At 38.5% G+C, this 21,186-nt stretch overlaps 2 protein-coding genes and 1 pseudogene across 2 annotated transcripts in view; all 3 read right to left on the bottom strand.

Moving 5' to 3' along the window:
- Positions 1–18, bottom strand: part of LOC146473175 (fibroblast growth factor receptor 2-like) — a 50,298-nt gene extending 50,280 nt beyond the window's left edge. Inside the window, exon 1 of the mRNA XM_085118835.1 lies at positions 1–18. This exon is cut by the window's left edge and continues 191 nt beyond it. The gene's annotated coding sequence lies outside the window, so the exon portion shown is untranslated.
- Positions 1–21,186, bottom strand: part of LOC146473152 (uncharacterized) — a 489,085-nt pseudogene that overhangs the window by 150,492 nt on the left and 317,407 nt on the right.
- On the bottom strand, positions 1,752–19,322 carry LOC146473174 (fibroblast growth factor receptor-like 1). The gene is made up of 7 exons (XM_085118846.1): positions 19,037–19,322; positions 18,491–18,933; positions 14,007–14,075; positions 13,187–13,474; positions 12,336–12,710; positions 10,831–10,899; positions 1,752–5,264 (listed from the first exon to the last, which is right to left on the bottom strand). The coding sequence occupies exons 2-7, from the start codon at positions 18,591–18,593 to the stop codon at positions 5,086–5,088; spliced, it is 1,083 nt and encodes a 360-aa protein (XP_084974972.1). The 5' UTR covers positions 18,594–18,933; positions 19,037–19,322; the 3' UTR covers positions 1,752–5,085.

The raw sequence follows: 21,186 nt of genomic DNA, 5'->3' as shown, positions 1-21,186 counted from the left end.
AAGTTTCCTGGTATGTTTTGACTGCGCAGACCGTGATAGGCTATTTCCAATTTACTTTAATAACGGAAGCCAGGTGCATAGCCTTTCATATGAAAATTACTTTTTATTCAGTGTTAGACAAAACATTTTGAAAGAGAGGCTTAAAGCAACTCGGAAGTGGCCTATTTACTTGTTTGTTCATATCCTTTGATACTGGTTTTCTAGTGTTTTATACAGAATACAAAGAGGTTTCCTCGAGAAGTGTGTAAATTTGCTATTATATATGTCCTCTTCGTGCTTCTGCTTGCTACTAAAGCAGGGTTCACCAGTACCTGAAGAGTGTACTCAAAGAAGATTTCTTATCCATGAAAGGAACTCATGTTTTCGTAATTTTGCTGTGACCTCCACGTAACCTTGAATTAGCGGAAGGATGACTATCAGTGTCGAGCGTGCTTCAACCACGTGTAAGCTCACCAGGTTTCCTTTATTTTTAATTGAACCATTCTTTTGTAAATTATATTCAGTAATTTATTCTGTGGTTGATTTATCATCAACCACAAGATTTGCTGGGACTTTGGGCGTCAGTGACGTCAGTACATTCCTGTGGTTCTTTCCGTGGGCTTTCGTGTCATGGATTCGCTATTTCCAACAGGTATTATTATTTTCGTTATTCCCAAAAGAGAAACGTCCCTGTAGCATCGTTTTTATTTCATGTGCTATGTGCTATGTTTAAATGGATGTAACAAGGCTTTCGTTCTTGTATGAAGTATAAGATCTAACACCGGTTTTCGGGAGACTCTTACCGTCCCCAAACAGTGCCTGTGGATTTGCGATCAGAGCCTCTCTTTTCTTGAAAGTCCTTTCTTTTATATTCCAAGCGAATCCAATCTAACATATATTTTTAACGAAAACTAGCAACCAAAGTCTAATGACTCAAATTATCGCTGTATGACGCATTTCCGTCACAATTCAGTAAATTTCATAAATTAGCAAAATAAAGGTCATGGCGTTTCACGCTCAGCAGTCATTGGTGGTTGGACACGGTTCGCAAAATATGCTGGGGCGAGTTGTCATCTCGAGCCCAGTTGCAACAAACCTTCCTGCTGTGCGGATCTCAAGGAATGACAAATTTTAACTTCAAAAAGGCAGAAAATCGATATACTCGGCAATTTATTCGATTGCTTTTCTCTAGTCACCGTTTTCTTATATCGACTGACTGATCTAATGTTTAACGCTTTACGTTTACGTTTAACGTTTTACACGACGGGCGATCCTATCGATCGATCGAAAGCTGGCACAAACGAAACTGCTATCACTACTGCCGTGATTTACCGCTTCAATACAATTGCAAAAGGAATCCTGTCGGCCTTTTAGGGTCCATTGATAGCTATTAAATCGTATCTCTTGCTTTATGATGAAATATTCAAAGTTCGTAACCACAAGAATCCAATTCTTGTGACAATTGAATAAACAATCTGCAGGAATGTTGCTCGATTGGTGTTGGCTGATGGAGCATTTAAAGGGATAGAATGCGAAGTATAAAAGAAGGATTGTCGGGAAATGTAGATTTTTCCGGCCTTGCTGGATACGGCTTTTGTTTTATTATTTTGTGTATTGATTGCTAATAAAACTGAAATTTTGCCAGAATGCCACTGTGGACACTGGGGACAAGGATAAAGCTCTTGCCCAAGTTCAGCTTGCAACTGTTGGATATTAGCCACACATGAGTACTAACATATTTTTTTATATAATATGTTCTTCAATAACCGTTTTATTACATCACATGTAAACATGAGGACAAATGAAAACAGCAACTTGATTGTAAATGAATTAAATATTAAAAGTGAAAAAACCTTGCAAACAATACAAATTCTCTACCCTCCCTTAATTACACCTTGTATGAAAGACTCCGTTGGATCAAGGGAGGGGCCCTGGGTGCAATAAATGCCTTTTAAAACAAACATAAAATAAAAAAAATAATAATAAAAATAAAAAAACAATGTTATGGGCATTATATGCATTAGTACCTTCAGATATACAGAGAATGAAAACCAAATAGTAAAGAAGGTATCAAGGAAATAATCACAAATGAACAACAAAAATTCAGATTAAGGAAATAGCCACTCAAAATTATTGCCAATTTCTATATTCTGTGAATCATGATGATACAGAACATAAAAATATTGACTTCATGAACGTTCCTTCCCCCCCCCAAACCAAAGTGGTTTGGCCTTAAGAGAAAGTACATAAAACCTGTGAGCTAACTTATCCTTGATCTGGGACGAGTTTTGGCTCAGTACTTATCAGCACATACTACCAGCTATCTCTGTTTTTTTTTTTTTTTTTTTTTTTTTAATAATGACAATCACATTATCAGATAACTGCCTTACATATTGTACATATTAACTCAGCTAAGGAGCACAGTATTATTGTCACACCAGATGTGCCCCTCTCCTTTGTGCCCTTTACATGTACTCGTCACTTTAAATCCATAACACATCAAATCATTATGTTGGATTGGAGAAATAAACATTGAAGGGAACTCTGCTCACAAGGTATGCCCCCCACTCATAACTGAGGGCCTGTTTACATCGAAGCGTAACTTGTAAACCAATGTGAACGTGGATGACCGAAGGACTACATCCTTGACAATAGTCTATCCTACTTGTAATTAAGACGTGTATTAAAATCGTACTTCTATCAATTGAAAGGTACTTATTCTCCTGGCCCCAGTTGTTCAAAGGCCGGATAACTTTATCCAGTGGATAAGTCGCTATCCGTCAGTTTCAATCTGTGCAAAGATTTCAGTATTTCCTCTTGTACAAGCGAATATGTACACTCTAACCACAGTTAAGTTTGGGAGTGTACGAAAACCTTGGCCAACGTTTTACGTGAAGTATATTTTAGACCCTGAATAGTGCCTTATCCAACGGATAAAGTTATCCGGCCTTTGAACAACTGGGGCCTGATGTTGGGGAGATGGAAACATGCAGCTTTACACGTACAGTCAACTCTCTCATAGCGACCACTTCTCGTAAGCGACCACCTTCCGTAAGCGACCACCTCGAAAACAACCGTTTTGTTCCTCAGTTAAATACTGTTTCAAGAGCTCTCTCGTAAGCGACCACCACTCAAATTTCTTAAGGGACCGCGACCACTTATTAGGCCAGAAATAACACATTGTTTACTGTTTCCGGTAAGCGACCACCCAACATAATCATGTATGATCGTTAGTAAATTATTATTCAGAAGCGACAAAAGTTCAATTTTTAATGACGCTATCCCGGACTGCTGACAGATAATAACAGTTTACAGACAGAGTTGATGGCTATAATTCGGTCTGTAGGTAAACGGGAATTATTACACTGATCTGTTCGAAAATGTTATACAAAGTTTCACCAGAAGAATGCATAGATGTGAAAAAATAAAATAAATTAGTTTCTATTTGTCTTATTTGAAAAAATGTAAAAAAAAAAAACCAAATAAATTAGTTTCCATTTGCCTAAGGTAATATTTTATGTAATTAATTAATCAATCCAGTATTAAGCTTATTTTGTTGATCTTTCCCGTAAGCGACCACCTCACGGTGAGCGACCACTTTGTCGTGCCCAAAAGGTGGTCGCTTACGAGAGAGTTGACTGTATTATTAATATGATGGACTAGACTCATGTTGCATATAGAGTAAGACAACGAAGGTTGCTGGTCATAGATCAGACAGCAATAAATGCGATAGCGAAGTCTAGACTGTTCATTAATCTATGGGAATGAATGAAATCATTTACTGATTTTATTTATTGAAATGAATGCGTTGACAATTAGAATTATTTAGTAAAGTAGCACTTTAACAAAGGCGTCAATTACAAATTGAAATTAAAAGAAATCTACCACTAGCCATTTTCAGAGGTGAAATTGTTTTTCACCCGAAAATGATGATGGTGTATCGTTACGAAAAAAATGACGTAAGAAAAGATTTACAGTCGAACCTCTCCTTACGGATACGTGTCTCAGTTGCGGACTGTACCCTTGGTGCCGGAAAAATACCCCTAATTACCTATTACATACCTCTGTAATACTGACCCTCCACTCGTACGGCAAACAGACACTAAATCTTGGCCCAAGGGAAGAAATTCAGCCGGCAAAAATGAACTCATATGGTGGACCGGCTTAAGCAGAACTGCAGTCATTTCTCTAACTTTTTTACTACGCAGGGTGAATCTAAACTGACCAAATTTTTCAGAAAGTTCATAAAGTGATTTCAAAAGCTCAGAATTTTATTTACATTACTATAAGGCTGATGTCTAATGCAGTGTTATTAATAATAATGATTCGTATGGATGAGGCAATTTGTGATCAACTATAAACACGTGTTTCATTAATGGATATTGAGTAAAATTAGATGCACCTTAAAAACATAGAACAATGAGTCCGTTTTGCTCTCGCTTGATGCTGTCAGTGAAGCCTGACTTCTATAATACGGACACTTGGTTTCGTCCCTTCGGTGTCCTTGTTATGGAGGCTCAACTGTGGACTAAACGTTTGGTTAGTATTGTCCCATTATGAAGCTGTAATAACCTGACCATTTGGTGTGTGTGTTGTGTGTGTGTGTTCCTTTCAAGCATATTAGAGTCACAGAACATTAAATTAGGAATCTTTTGCATGTTTTAAATATACGTTGACGTCAAAACGCAAACTAGCAGAGAGCGGCAAGACACGCTGATATTTTCAAATTCGAGTTGATATTTTATTGTTGTGCCGAGTTAGAACAGAGGGAATAATAACATTTTGGCCGTTAATTTCCAAGTAATTATATAATGGTATAAATCAGTGACCAATACTCTTAGAAATGGATATTTGAGTTCCGCATGCACTTGGGAAATTCATTTAACAATGATGAAGTGAGAACATATTTTCATTGGTGCGCTAAATCCACTCTTACTTTCTCAATTTCCCGCGTGCATTATCAACTTTTTGTAGTGAAATTCGAGGTTAAGTATGAGTTGTAGTACTTATATAAATAACTGCTCTGTAAACAACATCCATCTTGTTCTTTGAGTCGTTTTTGATCTCACTCAGCTCACACCCAGTAGTATGTACAGCTGTTCTGTGCTATGTCTCTACTCCAAGCTTCGAAGATGCGAATTTCCTCTGGTACAAATGACACCAAAGAAGAGCCAGTGTCGTAATAACAGCCCAGGTACTTAGGACGCCTATGAACACACTTAGGGGAATTTGGGGTTCTCGTGATCGCGAAAACTCTGGCTTAGGCGACGGCGACAGCTTGGTCTCTGAAAAATAAAACCACATAAGGGCGTGAACTGAAACCAATTGATGTTCGTGTCAGCTGCTCCTTAATTCATTTTTTCCTCGCAACCAAACCGGGTCGAGTATGTTAGGGAACCAAGTTAAGTACGGACTTTCGTGAGTCACGGACGGCAAGCCAGGCTGGTAGTAGTAGGGGAAGGGTAATGGAGGGTCTGAGGCCCACTCAAATTTTTGCTAAGCAAAAGCACTGGTATATAATAACATATATATTTAGGCAAGCCTAAAAGCAGAGCTCTACAATTCCTTTTTTTAATAAACATTTATAGAAGTCTGCTTATTGTATGAACGTAATAACCTTATGAGTTCCCCATCAATTCTGCAGTTATATAGTACATTTTTAATGCATATGCAGCTAACTGCTTATCAACAATAACAATGTAAAACAGAGGGCAAATTTATTGAATGCTGATTTGTTGTAACAGAGGGCAGTTTTTCGTAATTATCCTTTCACCGAGGGAAAAATTACTTACTCCTGATTGGTCGAGCGGCGAAAATACTCGCTCCTGATTGGCTGAGCACGACCGTTTTACAGTTTGTTGGTTTCTGCATTTTGTTTCCAAAAAAACAAGTTCTTTGAGGTTCTTTCGAAGTTCGACTCTTTAAGCCGGGTTGTTTGTACCAAAAATACATGAAAATCAAGTGCTGCAGCTAGGAAGGAAATTCCTAAAGGTTAATCTTCGTGTCTCTCACAAGAAACAGCAAAAGATTATTTGTGTCAAAAGATGAAGACTTGGATCGGATTGATTTTATTTTGTTGGTTGAGAAACTGAAATTAGTCATGGCGTCCAAGTGCTTTCAACGAACGATAACCGAGCATGAAAGTGTCCTTTTGATGGGAGGAAGGAGCAGGAAGAAATTACTCCGCAAGTTCCTTCTTTGGATCTATCGTTATTTTTATCGATCTATGTTCGTGTGATTTCCAAGCGGTAGGAAGCTTCACAGCGCAGGTAATTAATTAATTGATTTATCGTTGTCAGTTTGCTCCTGAATTCGGTTTTTTTTGTTTTGTACGCTACGAAAAAAATAAATAATTTGTTGGTTTGCTTGCGCTTTCGGTGAGTGTTTTACTGACTGTTTTACGAAGTTCCTTGATAGTTTTAGGAACATTTTGCCCTCTGTGTTATAAAAGCGGAATTTAAATGGATTTAAAATGATATTTTCTGTTTTTACTATTCTTTTTAGTTTTTAAGATGATCGAGGCAAACCGGTTTGTGAACTGCTTATTGTATGAACGTAATAACCTTATGAGTTCCTCATCAATTCTGCAGTTATATAGTACATTTTTAATGCATATGCAGCTTACTGCTCATCAACAATAACAATGTAAAACAGAGGGCAAAATTACTGAATGCTAATTTGTTGTAACAGAGGACAGTTTTTCGTAATTTTCCTTTCACCGAGGGCAAAACTACTTACTCCTGATTGGTCGAGCGGCGAAAATACTCGCTTCTGATTGGCTGAGCACGACAGTTTTTCATTTTGTTGGTTTCTGTATTTTGTGTCCAAAAAAACAAGTTCTTTGAGGTTCTTTCGAAGTTCGACTCTTTAAGCCGAAAATACATGGAAATCAAGTGCTGCAGTTAGGAGGGAAATTCCTAAAGGTTAATTTTGGTGTCTCTCACAAGAAACAGCAAAAGATTATTTGTGTCAAAAGCTGAAGACTTGGATCGGATTGATTTTATTTTGTTTGGTTGAGAAACTGAAATCAGTCATGGCGTCCAAGTGCTTTCAACGAACGATAACCGAGCATGAAAGTGTCCTTTTGATGGGAGGAAGGAGCAGGAAGAACAGTTACTCCGCAAGTTCCTTCTTTGGATCCATCGTTTGCTATTTTTGTATCGATCTATGTTCGTGTGATTTCCAAGCGGTAGGAAGCTTAGGTGAACAATTAATTGATGCCTACCATTTGATTTATCGTTGTTAGTTTGCTCCTGAATTAAACTTGTATTTTCTCTTAATTACATGTGTTTAATGGGAACTGTTCTCGTCGGTTTTGTTTGTTTTGTACGCTACGAAAAAATTAAATAATTTGTTCATTGGTTTGCTTGCGCCTTCGATGAGTGTTTTACTGACTGTTTTACGAAGTTCCTAGATAGTTTTAGCAACATTTTGCCCCCTGTGTTATAAAAGCGGAATTTAAATGGCTCAAAATGATATTTTTTTCTTTCGTTTACAAGGTTGAGTTTCACTTCAAGAGGAAAAAAATCCATCGAATCTTAATTTCATTTCATCGCGCCGGATTAGACACTGATTAGAGTAAAATAATTTATCTTCAAGATTCGGCCGCTGTTTATGAAGTGCCGCCTCTAAAAGCTGCTAAAAGAATCGATTTGTTTCTCCCGCCGCAATCCGCCTTGCTCTTTCTCCCGCTGTTTGACGGCAAAATTGGACGAGATCAGAAAATAAAATTCCAAGGAAAATAATCAACATGGACCAAAAAAATGAGCTCAAAATACTGTTCTGAAGTCAAAATTATTTTTTTGTTTTGTTTTTTTTCTCAAACGCAGCTGGCGATGCAACTTCCCGCCAAACAAACGCGGCCGGCAGCGCAGTGGGCCATGCATTTTCCCGCCGAAAAACAACCCAGGTTACAGCACATACGCTCATTTATGTAAGCCAATGTGAAATGAGACACTCAAACCCTGTGCCGCAACACGAAGTTTTTTTGGCACCCTTTCCTGTTCTTTCTCTCTTTGTTCGTCACTCGCCTGTTTGCTACCGCTCTCAATCGCTCTCTTTGACGTGGAACTTCGCTTCTTCGTCGCCTGTTTTCTCGATCTCTTTCTATCTCCCTTTCTTTGCTTTACATGTTTGTAGACATATTCATAAATTGAGTTTGTGTTTTGTCGTACACGTCGTCTTCAAAATTATTATAATTTTTTTCTCAAACGCAGTTGGCGATGCAATTTCCTGCCAAACAAACGCGGCCGGCAGCGCAGTTGGCGATGCATTTTCCCGCCGAAAAAAACCTGATTTGCAGCACAAGGTGTGAGTGTCTCATTTCACATTGCTTACATGGAGTACGTACGTACGTTGTACGGTCGGTCGGACGGAAGTGACGTCAAAACCAAACCAAACTTTTTCGCACTGATGGGTTTAAATCTCTTAGCTATGGGGCTCCGCTCGCGCGCGCCGCAAGGCGCGCGCGGGAGCTCCGCTAAAACTCCAAGGGAAATAACGAGCATGGACCGAAAAATGAGCTCAAAAGGCTGCTCTGAGGTTAAACAAGTTGCAGTGTCAACACTACAAGAAAAAAATGTCTTGCAAAAACAGAAAGTTTTGTCAACAAAATCACATGAATATACTCGCCTCTTTGGAGAATAACCAGTCCTTTTATTCGATTGCTGATTTTTTTGTTTATTTATAACGTTAAGTTCCACTTCAAGAGGAAAAATCCATCGCATCTTAATATCATTTCATCGCGCCGGATTAGAGTAAAATAATTTCTCTTCAAGATTCGGCCGCTGTTTATGAAGTGCCGCCTCTAAAAGCTGCTAAAAGAGTCGATTTGTTTCTCCAGCCGCGATCCGCCTTTCTCTTTCTCCCGCTGTTTGACGGCAAAATTGGACGAGATCAGAAAATAAAACTCCAAGGGAAATAATCAACATGGACCGAAAAAATGATCTCAAAAGACTGTTCTGAAGTTAGCAGTATTAGCTTAAGCTTAAGTTAAACGGCGTGTCAAAACTGCAAGAAAACAATATCTTGCAAACCAGCAAACTAGCAAAGTTTTGTCAACAAAATTGCATGAATGTACTCGCCTCTTCTGAGAATAACCAGTCCTTTTATTCCATTGCTGTAATTTCCGTTCGTTTTACAACGTTAAGTGAGCGAAACGTTTCACTTCAAGAGGAAAAATCCAACATTTCGTCGCGCCGAATCGGAGTAAAATGATTTCACTTCCAGATTCTGATGATGTGCCAGTTGATTTGTTTCTCTCGCCGCTAGTTGCCTTGCTCTTTCTCCTGCTGTTGGTCACATATAAAAATTGACTTTGTATCTTGTCGTCTTCAAAATTATTTTTTTGTTTTGTTTTTTTTCTCAAACACAGCTGGCGATGCAACTTCCCGCCAAACAAACGCGGCCGGCAGCGCAGTGGGCCATGCATTTTCCCGCCGAAAAACAACCCGGGTTACAGCACATACGCTCATCTATGTAAGCCAATGTGAAATGAGACACTCAAACCCTGTGCTGCAACACGGGTTTTTTTTCGGCACCCTTTCCTGTTCTTTCTCTCTTTGTTCGTCACTCATGTTTCGCCTGTTTGCTACCGCTCTCAATCGCTCTCTTTGACGTGGAACTTCGCTTCTTCGTCGCCTGTTTTCTCGATCTCTTTCTATCTCCCTTTCTTTGCTTTACATATTTGTAGACTTATTCATAAATTGAGTTTATGTTTTGTCGTACACGTCGTCTTCAAAATTTTTTTTTTTCTCAAACGCAGTTGGCGATGCAATTTCCTGCCAAACAATCGCAGCCGGCAGCGCAGTTGGCCATGCATTTTACCGCCGAAAAAAACCGGATCTGCAGCACAAGGTGTGAGTGTCTCATTTCATGTTGGCTTACATGGAGTAGCGTACGTACGGGCGGTTGGTCGGGCGGTCGGTCGGACGGAAGTGACGTCATAACCAAACCAAAATTTCCCGCACTGATGGGTTTACCAAAATCTCTGCTCCGCTATTAAACTCTGGTGTTCGTGTCTTCCTGGTGGCCATAAACGAGACTTCCAAACGATCCGTGCAACAAAGGGGCGTTCAGACGTTACCCCATGGTGGTGGGTGATAAAACGAATAACGGATAAAGCTATGTAGGATAGCAGTATGTAGCAGTAGAAGTATTTTGTAAGTATCAGTTCTTCGAATCATAAGGTGAGGATTTTATTGCAAGTTTTAATGCAGCCTATGATGTCGGTGAAACGTTGTGAACTTACTATCTCACAACGTCGAGGAAATATCACTTTAATTCCTAGTGCGTAGTCGGATTTGCCACAAGAAAACTGAAAACGTCAAGGGCTGCTCTACAACAAGCAGCAGAGAAACCTTCTTATTTCATTTGGTTGAAACACTGCGAAAAAGTGTGGTTAGCCGACTAGCAGTATCAGACAACATTCAACTCTAGTCCTCCCTAGGGAGGACAGGCCGAAAGTGGCTGCCATGGTTCCTCCTGATGGCTTCAATATGGAAGTTAGATGAACACATGGAGCTGCTAGCTGAGGGTAGCACGAAAACGTCTTTCTACTGAGCGAATGGAGAAATGAGTTTTAACGCGCACTGAACATCGACAAGTTTGCAGACATTCAACCAGAAAGCGTCACAAGAACTTAATGATGAAATTAGAAGGATTTCATTTGAATCAGATTGTAAGGATTTCATTTAAATCACTGTCAAATTGTAAGGATTTCATTTGAATCACCGGTGGTCACAATCAAAAGATTTCGTGATCATGACAACAAGAACCACATCACATGGCTAAAAGCAGATATCAACCAAAACATGACTTAAAACAGATATCAACCAAATATAAATTGCTGACCTCTGGTCGGTAACGTTTCATTGTTATCTTGATTGATAAGATATCTTTTTCCAAGATCTGCTGTAGGATCTGTTTATGATAAAAAAAAAAAGTTATAGGATGAGCAATATTGTCACTGAACGCATATGTAACCATATGAAGCACTTATTTTGTATATCCGGTACTCATTCTATTTGTGGAAGTCCATTTTCATCTCTTGTTTTCCGCGACCTGGGTGACTGGGAGACACGTTCATTTCGGCAAAAATCTGTTCGGAGAGTGTAACTCGCCTAAAAAGGTTGGATTGCATTGAAGAGAAAAACTGGCATTTTCTTGGGTGTTTTGTCTCCAAAAACTTAAGTAACATTGGGTGATTAATTACTTTTGTTTTCGAAGGGAAGAAAAATGCCATTAAGACACTAGTGCATGATGGCATGTGTCGGTTAAATACAAAGAAAACGGCTTAAATTGTTGTCTCCAGGTGAAGAATGTTAAAGTAGTTTCCAAACAGTTAATACCGCCGCGCTATGGGCCAAGGTCTAGTCCTTCAAAGTCCTGGATTAGCGCTAACTTCCATTTTTGTCCGTCGTATACAGTTGCCAATCGCCTTATATATTTGGAGGACGCTCAATGCGTCTGAGATACCGAAGACGGCGCCAATAACGTTATTTAAAATTTTTTGTCCAACAGAGTTTAGCCTTGGCTAACAAGTCAAAATGTAATTTAAATAGAATTAGCAACCGAACATGCTTTTAGACACGAGACATAGAGGCCTAGATCGACTATTAATCTTCAACTTGCTTTAATGGGTTGTCTGCAAACAACCAGGTCTGGGACTTGAAGAAGGAACTGGTTGGAAAAATACTGATTCATGTTTCCTGTTAATGTCTAAGAGCCTGGCAGGTATTCGAAGAAAGTTTGTTGTACTTTGTTAGCTTGATTACGTGGATTCGATATTTATTGTCAAAAGGCATTAAATGCGAGAAAAAACTGGGAAACTTAGTTCCAATATCAGCAATTTTTATTACATTATGAAAATGATTAAAAAGGTGTTGAGTGGGAGAAATCTATTCCTAAGCTGTAAGGAGTATATTTGATAAAAAGGGCTTCAAAAACAGAAATAGAAATGTTTATTATTATTATTATTATTATTATTATTATTATTATTTTAACGGTTTTTAGTTGCTGTTATTGCTGTTTTTCCGAAAAGGATTTGATTACTTAACAACAAGATCAAGTTTAAGGATTACCTTGAATGAAACTACTTATACAAACAGGAAACGGAACTTTAATATCCTTCTAATACTGATCTTTTAAATCGGTCTATAGCCGGCAAAAAACAAGTTTCATTGAAAGGATATAACCATCGATGAGGTTTTAGTTTTAATAGTTTGATGACTGTAATCAGAATAATGAATTGCATGGAAAACAATACTGTCCGCTCCAGACAGAACTGAGCAACTTAAGCAGCTGAAAAGTTCCGAAAGCACTACGCTCATACAAGTTTGATTTCAATCTGATCTTACCGCCTGATCCTTTCCACCGTTTCGTTCTCTCGCTCAAAAACGCACTTCTGTAGTCAGAGCCAAGATGGTTACTAACGTAACACGTGTACAGCCCCAAATCTTTGGGTGTGACATTTTGGATCTTTACTTTAACTCCGTACTTTCCTTCGATATGAACGGTTTCATATTGCACAGGGTTAACAAGGGTGTATGATCCATTTTCCAAATCAAGTGAACTGGGGTACGTGTTTGGTGTTGCATCCCACTTTAGCCATCTAAAATCTGGGAGCGTTCCACTAATCAGGACGATGCATGTCATCGAAACGTTTTGTCCAAGCAGAACGCTGGTGTTTTTAGGGTAACCGCACTTTAGAATAGGCCTGGTCCGAGATTTTTCTAAGAAGAAAAGAGAAGAAGTCCCTTCGTATGAAATCTCTACAGTTTAGATTAAGATTAGAATGAAAAGATGATCAGATTAGCAGCATAGACTGTATGAAGTGGCACGTTTTCGCACAATGTGTTGACCATAATAATATTAGTTTTTTTCAGTCCGTTGTATTATTGTACTATCGTAGACATAAAAAACGACTGCCGTCAGTAAAAGCATTTTCAGCCATGTTTGCTACACATGATTATACCTATCTTCATGTAGCTCATGTAGTCCTACCAAACTCGTTCCTATTACTGACTAAGTGATTATAATTTTGCAATGGCATCCATTCCTCAGCGTCTTTCAGTTCTGTATCGCAAACTACTTGATCAGTAAACCCCCCTCCCCCCCCCCCCCACCCGGTCTTATGGTTTGAATTAACAATGACAAATAGAAGTTCAAGAATACTATGCCAATCGACAGATTACTTTCGCCGACTCACCTACGACTCGTAGTGTGTAAGTGTGATTAATGGAGCCGTAGGCGTTGGAAACTATACAAGTGTATGTCCCTGAGTCTAAAGGCACCAAGTCTTTAAGTTTCAGGTACCAGATGTTTGTCTTGAGCCTTGGCTGTAACCGTCTTTCTATGTAAGGTTGGCCGTCTTTTAGCCACTGGAATCTTAACGGTGCAGATCCGTTGGCTTTGCACTTTAATCGAACACTGTGACGAGCTGGCCACGCAATAAACGTTTGCCTTATCCTGACAGAGTCCGCAAATCTGGGAGAATCTAACCAGTAGAAAGAAATTATTCCCAGATTAAAACAGCAATTGAGAATAACTTACTCCGGAAAATTTGGCTGAATGTTTGCAGCGGCTAGGCGTTTGAATTAAGCCGGCCACTGAAGAAGTCATATGATCCACCAAAGGCTGTTAGAAATAGAAACAGGACATCTCGCAGAAGCTCCGACTTTGATGTCGGCCTTAGGTTTGTCTGATCAATCTGTTTCTGTGAGTCCTGGGTTTCGGGGTGATTATTTCTGTGACATGCGTACATTAGTTTTCAAGTAAACTAAATTAAAAAGTAATACAGAAACCAGCAGATAAATGTGTACCTTACTTTTCGACACAAAAATATTTCATTTGTCCCTCTCAAGAGAGCATTAATTTGAATACCTGTATTTGTAATAAATAGGGCAAGTCTACCGTCCAGAATATGTTGTGTGTGCGGCCTGTAGTTAAGAGTGGGTTATGTTGTCATATTTTTAAACAGTACAGTAATAGCTTATGTAAATACCAAAACTGAGAAACATTTGGCCAACCTTGAAAAGTTGCATAATTCGTTTTTGACAACGGTGCTTTTGATGTGTAAACCATAGACACGTTGCTTCCTAAAAAAAGAAAAAGAATGCTTTTAGAATCGAAGGGTAATCATTGAAAGGGTTGTTGTTGAAAGATGAAAATAACACATTTTGTTTTATTGGGACGGACTATTTACCTTACTGCTTGTTGTAAGTAATTATGTACTCAGATATGAAGACATACTGGTTTTAATTTCCCTTTTAATGGACAATGGATAAAGTTGTGTATGCTTTAAATGACGGGAAAGCTTGACTGATCTTCTTGTGCACATGGGGCTTGACGAAGCGGCTAACAAGAATAGGGCGGACGTTTTGCAACATTACTAGATAAAGTTAGAAGTATGTTAACGTTTTCAGTGTACAAACTGACAGAGAGTCTTCTTTTCAACAAGGATTGACCCATAACAATCTGCAAGAATACTGATGATAGTTCGGCAAACGACAAACGTGAGGTTCACGTTTATGTTAAAAAAAAAAAAAAAAAAATAGTGCACAGATGAGAATAGTACAAAAAATTCTGATCTTTGGTGCTAACGAAAAACTAGTCAATTTTAATGAGAAACTGAAAACAACAAGCGGCAGATATAGGGTTGACATGGTCACGTGGTCATTTCTGCCGTTTGATGTCAATGCAACTCTAAATATCTCTAATGCCTTAGCTTGACGCAGGAGTATCTGTACTAGCTACTAGCTGCAACTGATGAACCCTCTGTCTTATTTGATTCAGTGGCAAACACAGGAACTGTTGGAGAGAAACGGTGTGTGTGGGTACAGTGTGTTCCTTGTATCGTCCCAAGTCATGGGCTCCTGCCCAAGTAAAGTGCTAAGTATTCTAAAGAGGTTCCTGATTTTTACCTATCAGATCATTATTACGCGCGATGCCAGCGTTGAGGTATAAATTCCTTTCAGTTTGTATTCTTCATCGTAGACACCAATCTTAATTTTTTTATTAATTTATTCATTAAACCTAGATCATAAAACCCTTTTCTCCCCTACAAGGGATAGTTTTGTCCTCTATTGTTCTAATTGTTTTCTGCAAAGAAGGTCTAATCAGAATCCATTATCTGCGGATATAGGTCTTAGTGGGATCTAGAAAGGAAAGCTTCTGTCCTACGCATAACAATTTCAGTCAAAATATCGGCCGTGTTATTCACGCGTAAATTTTCAAGACTCAATTCAATTTTCAGAAAGGAAACAAGCTTTCTTGAAACGGAAAATCGAAATAATTGCTTCTTAGAAGCTTTTTAGATATAGATAAACGCTTATCTGAATAAATTTATTTTTCATTTAGGAAAGCTTTTCTGTGTATCTTTATTAAAGAAACGTAGTAACTATCATAAGGCAACCTTACGTGAGCAAACACATGTCCTCGCGATCGGATCAAATCCCCTTCAACTAGTGAACGAAAGGACACGTCTGCACGTAGCCTAAGACAACCCGTATATGAACCAAGGCGACACTGTGTCGCATCACGTTCTTTAGAAGAACACTTAATATCACTTGAAAATATCAGGATCAAGTGCAATGTTAAAACAAAGAACATGTTTCGTTAAAACTGAAACGTCTTTGAATACTGGAGCGCTTTTTCAATGCTCCTGCGTTTTCCAGCCAAAACTTTCCATGTTATATCAGTTGTGTTTGCTGTGGTTATTATTCAATTTTACATAGCTAGAAAATAAACTTGCTGCATTTAGTTTGCGTGTTTTCTACTCTAGAGCTTGGGCTACTTGTGATTTGATGAAACAGAAACAGTGTCACTGTTTCTATCAACCCCAATTTTAATTAAACTTACACTTACACTTTGACGGATCGATACTAACACTCTTTATCACTCCGGATACAACAATAATGATACCAAACAAAAGCTTTAATATTGGTGAACAAGTTTCACATAATGGGTTACCATACAATAGTAAAGCCTGTTAAAAAACAGCCTTAATTTTGCCTTTGAGTGGTTATAGTTCAAAAACGAGCTCGGTGACCTCCATTTTTTATTATGGAACTTTATTCAGCCCGTTTAGATACAATTTTTTTTCAAAGTTTAAAAAAGTGTCTACCAGAGGGGTTCATGGCCACCTAAACCGCTCTGGTAGAATACTTTTTCACTTTGCAAAAAATTGAATCTAAACATTTTATGTGGAGAAAATCACCATCACTTTTTCCCAATCTTTAGGCATATTTTTGACACTATTATTCTTGTATCAAGCGATAAAGAATGGTCTATTAATCTGTCAAAGTATTAGTGCTGCAAAGTGATGGAAACCAGTGCCAGCGTTCGCTTTTTACATGTAAATAATCGCTTATCTGGGTGATAAATTTTCATTAGGAAAGCTTCTTGCTTAGTTTTTTTTATTCAGCAAGTGGACAGAAAGGAATGGCTATGCAATGTTAAGATTTTATTATATTTCCTTGCAATTCTTCAATGTTTTCATCAAATATTTCAAATCAGGGTACAACTTAAAACATTTTCCCATCCGCCTAAAGTATTCGATTGTGCCGTCCCCGTACATCATTTTCAAGTACCAAGTAAAACCTGTTTCCATCCACGAGCTCACCAGTGGATGCCTTTGATTACTGACTTGGTAGCCATTCAATGTTTTTTTTTTTTTTTTTTTTTTGCCATTCAAAAGTTTATGGTCCTATCGACCAAAAATCCCGCGTAAAAGCCTCCAAGCGTTTAAGATTGTGAAACAACACAAGATAAAGCGAAGAGATGTTTTTAACACTCCTAATGCGACATCTTGACGCTTACAAACATTACTAGGCTGACTTGACACTTGCGGAATGCGGCTGCTTTTCCTGTCCTCTTATTATTATTATCAGTCTAGATGTGTCCCGCTGAAGTGCACCAGGGCTTTGTTTCCTGTGTTTCCAAATTCCTTTGTTAGCAGAATTTGCTTAGAAATCGTTAGAGCATTCCCTATTCTTAGAGGTGAAAGATGTATGCATACCATCGGCCTAGTTAGTTCATGGCTCGTAATATTGCTCCACTCCAAGCGAGTAAAAAAATATGTTCCTCAATCGGCATTGCGTGAGTGCTGATGTCAGATTGAACTGAACTGTTGAACCGCATTGAAAAGTGATTCATTTGTCTCGTATTTCAAGACAACAACAAAAATGTTTTAAGACCTTAAAAGTTTGTAACCGTACTTTAACTGACCTGCAATCCACTAATCGAGAAACATTGACGTAAAATCGTGCACAAACAGAGCTTTCCAGTCATTTAGATGCATCAAATGGCTGGCGAATCGCGTGTCGAAAATAATGTCCGATAGTGAATTAGAAGGCGATTCGGTCTAAATGTCAGTAGTCTAATTTAACCAGTAGAATAAGTCTTGCGACACAGCACGCACGAATTTTTAAGGCAAATTGGCGTGCAGACGTTTTGTATTGAATCTACAGTAGCTCACAGACTTTTCAGGAACATTACTGCTTCATGATATTGATGTAACCATAATTGTTTTAGTCGACGACAGACTTCAATGCATTGGATAGATAATGCTGACAGGGTATGGAAAACTATCCGCTCTTAAGTATCCTTTACGGAAATTGAAGGCCAAAGGACCTGAATAAATTGAGATCATTGTAATGTCGTTATGAATGTTAATGTGGACGTTTTTCTACTTTTATGGCTGTTAAGTTGTAAGTTTGAGCTAAAGTCTTCTAACCAGGCACAGAGCGGTGAGATAGCCTGCTATTCTGTGTGCTCACTTGTCAGGTTTTGCTCAAAAAATTTCACGCCCCTCGTCATATGTTCCCCTGCTGATTAGCTAACATTCATCCCTTAAAATTTTATTCTAGATCATTCCTTCATCCCAGTTGTAATGATAATGATGTGCCAACAAACTTCGAACAAAGTAAATTAATAAATCTCTTTTTGCCCCAAGTTGCAAAGAACTTAACCCCAGAAGTAACGTTTCACATCACTCTTTGCTCTTTTTTCGTCAGTGATGGTTCATTTTCGATTCGGTCAATTTCTCAATTTTCCAAAGCTTTCCAATTCTTTACAAAGATGCAACTTTCCTTAGAGATGAAGACTTTTCCATTTTTCCCTTTAAATAAATAGCATGGGTTCACCAGGAAATGGTTAGGGAAGCAACGCCAAAGTTTGCCATCGTGCTTCTATATAGCCCTGTATCACTCAAAGTACTACGTATATTTTGTATAATTGCCACAATTGTAAATAAACACACCCGCAGTTCTATTCGCTAAGCAATTATTTGTCGTTTACGACAATTTCAAAATAAAACAGTGTTTATCAATTGCTGGCAGTTGAATTGTACGCACCTCCCTGGCGCAATAAGGACAGAGATTAGGGGCATCCGCCTCATACTGTGAACCAGCGCCAGAGGGAGGGTGTCTAAACATGATTCACTTTTTCCACTGAGATGTAGTTATTGAGAAAGAAAATACATCGAGAGTTAGCTAAATTATTTGAAACATACCTGCCACATCCACGCTGATTTGCATCATGATTGAAAAACCAGCGAAAAGAACTGTCCCAACAATCTCTTGCTTCATACTGTGCATCTTTAACCTTAACTGCATATGAGTGCCTTATCTTTACCACAGCTCTGCAACGCGCATACGTTTTGGCTGTTTGCAGCTTGTTTGCGTTAGAGTTGGCGCGCTGCAACCAGAAGTGTGACCAGATATCGTGCGGACTGGCGCCAGTTGGCGGAACCTTAATGTTTTATCAGGAAGGAAGTTATCTGCGTTACAAGCTCATTCCTCGGAATTGGGATGGTTAAGATCTCTCAACTTCCTCGCGTTTGACAAGGCCTTGCCTTTTATAGATCAATCTAGCATGCATGCACGCTTTTGTGGTAATTTAGGGATGTTCACGATGCCTGCTTCAGTGTCGAGTATTGATGTAATCTTTCACAACCTGCAGGTTAAATACCATTGGTCATATTTACAAATAGCAAATTCAAGGAGTATATTACTGGCACAAACAAAATAATGTTCACACTGCACAGTTGTCTGCTTACCGTCTTTGCTAATTTCAAAAGTCTGTTTCCCTGCCTAGGTTTGTTTACTCTGCTGTCTTTCGCTTTGGGCTAACTTGGAAAATCGGCTTCACTTTTTACACCTAACTTTGTTGAAAGTAGCGAACTGTTTTGTAAGAGATCGCTTACCGTATTTGAAAGCCCGCTGGGACAGCCGTGGGTTATTACTTTTAGTATACAGACGCATTGCCTTTCTGCCGATCAGTTCAGATAAACGCCTTGTAATAAGATCTGCAGATATCACAGCACTTAGTTCCTTTGCAGACTGTATTTTTGGCTTGTCGTGTGCGCGATCGGAAAAGAACAGATCATCACGTTTATTCTCGGATAAATTTGTCTTTCTGGTTCTCAGAGATGCCAAATTAAAAGTGTAAGTAAATTACTTGACTTGTTCGTGAAACAGTAGCTTCGCAACAAGCAAACATGATATACGAGCTAACTAGCTAGTGACATCCAATAAATTTCCGTTTTCAATAAAATGTGAATATGTCATTCTTCATTCTTACTCAGTTTTCAGTGTTAAACCAACAGTACCCCTCCTCGGGTCCCTGGCATGTACTGTGTGTTTTCCATTTCAAATAAAACAATTTCGTTTCTCACTGAGTTGTTTAAAATGGTGTGACCTTTGTTATTAAACGACAAGGATTACTGTGTCTTGACGACAGCGGGCGGATGCTTTCAAGTGGAGAGCCTTCAAGGGGTATCAGAGAAAAGGTATATACCGTGGACTGACATGCCCTGAACCTTTCTCTTAACCCTGACTGCCTTATACAAAAGTAACAAAAGAATAAATAAACAAATAAATCAACAAAATAAAGCATTTTCAAGTAGCTAAGACGGTTTCCTTCTTTTATCCTGTACAATTTTCCTTGCAATGGTGTTTAGTCAACTGGCGGTTTCATGACGCCACACTTTGCTATTGTCGTTTCCTTTTGCAACTGGAGCATCAATGATACGGAAGTCATTCACCTTCAGCAAGTGTATTCTGCTAACTGCCATGAAGTAAGCTCATGTTTTTCACGTTGACCGAGATCACCCTTCCTGAAGTCGAGTCATCTTCAAGACTTTCTCTAACGTTACGACTTCAATCAATACCGTGGAAATAATAAAATGCAGTATGTCCTGTAAGGTTTCAACATGAAGGCTACCGAAATTTGAATGGAGGTGAAGCACAAAAGCCGTCAGATGTTTTACTGGTATTACCACAAAAAGAAAGCGAGACTAATCCTTTCCCCTCCCTTTCTTTACCGGCTCAAAGTACTCGCCGTTTACTCCTTCTCTGTTCGTTTGATTTATTTTGTTGACTTATATTTGAGTGACGATGTTTTCAAGACGTAGCGATAACACTGAAAATTTAAACTGATTGTTTTTTTCGTATTTTAATTTTTATGTGGTTTTGTACTACACGTATGAAGATAAAAAAGGACGGATAAAGGAAGAAATCTATTTCAAGCAGTACAAGCTATTACAAGCGGTACTATTCTTATGTTACAAAAACATTCCAGAAAGGAAATGGGTTATTGAATTTGGTTTCCTGCACTAACAGTAACATTAATTACAAACTAACATTAATTTGTTTAAGCTCATTTTAAAACGCGATAACTCTTGATTAAGGTTAAGCCGCTTTCCAGTAATTCACAATGCAAAACATTGTAAAGTTTAAGTTCTACAGGGATTAATTTTATAACGGATAATTTTATTTCAGCCTGCAATTATGTAGTTAAAAAATAAACATGATCAGATATGGTGAGCGCGCAAGCAGTAAAGGTTTTGACTTTAAAGGCAGTTGACCGAGCGGTATAATTTTCCAACAACAAAAAAATGACTAACAGCAAATAACACCCTGGAAAATTTCCAATCCGCCTTGCTTTAAGTTTAACAAGTGACGTGGCTGATTTATAGATGACATTGTTGGCTTTAGTGCAAGTACAGAGATTTATTTCTTAAATAATTGCCGTTCTCTAATTGACTTAGAATATTTGAAATGAGTTATAATCATAATCAAGCAATTAACTTTTATAAAATGTCAGTTTATTTGTGGTCGTTTGCTCTGAGAGTCCTATTGCTTGCATTCCTGATGCACGGTAAAACCAAAGCAAACGCTGACGCACAGTACACCTACGCCACCGAAG

Source organism: Pavona decussata, unplaced genomic scaffold, assembly GCF_977016875.1.
Source record: "Pavona decussata unplaced genomic scaffold, jaPavDecu1.1 SCAFFOLD_95, whole genome shotgun sequence".
In the NCBI taxonomy this organism is placed as follows: Eukaryota; Metazoa; Cnidaria; class Anthozoa; order Scleractinia; family Agariciidae; genus Pavona; species Pavona decussata.
This window is presented reverse-complemented; position numbering and strand designations above follow the sequence as displayed.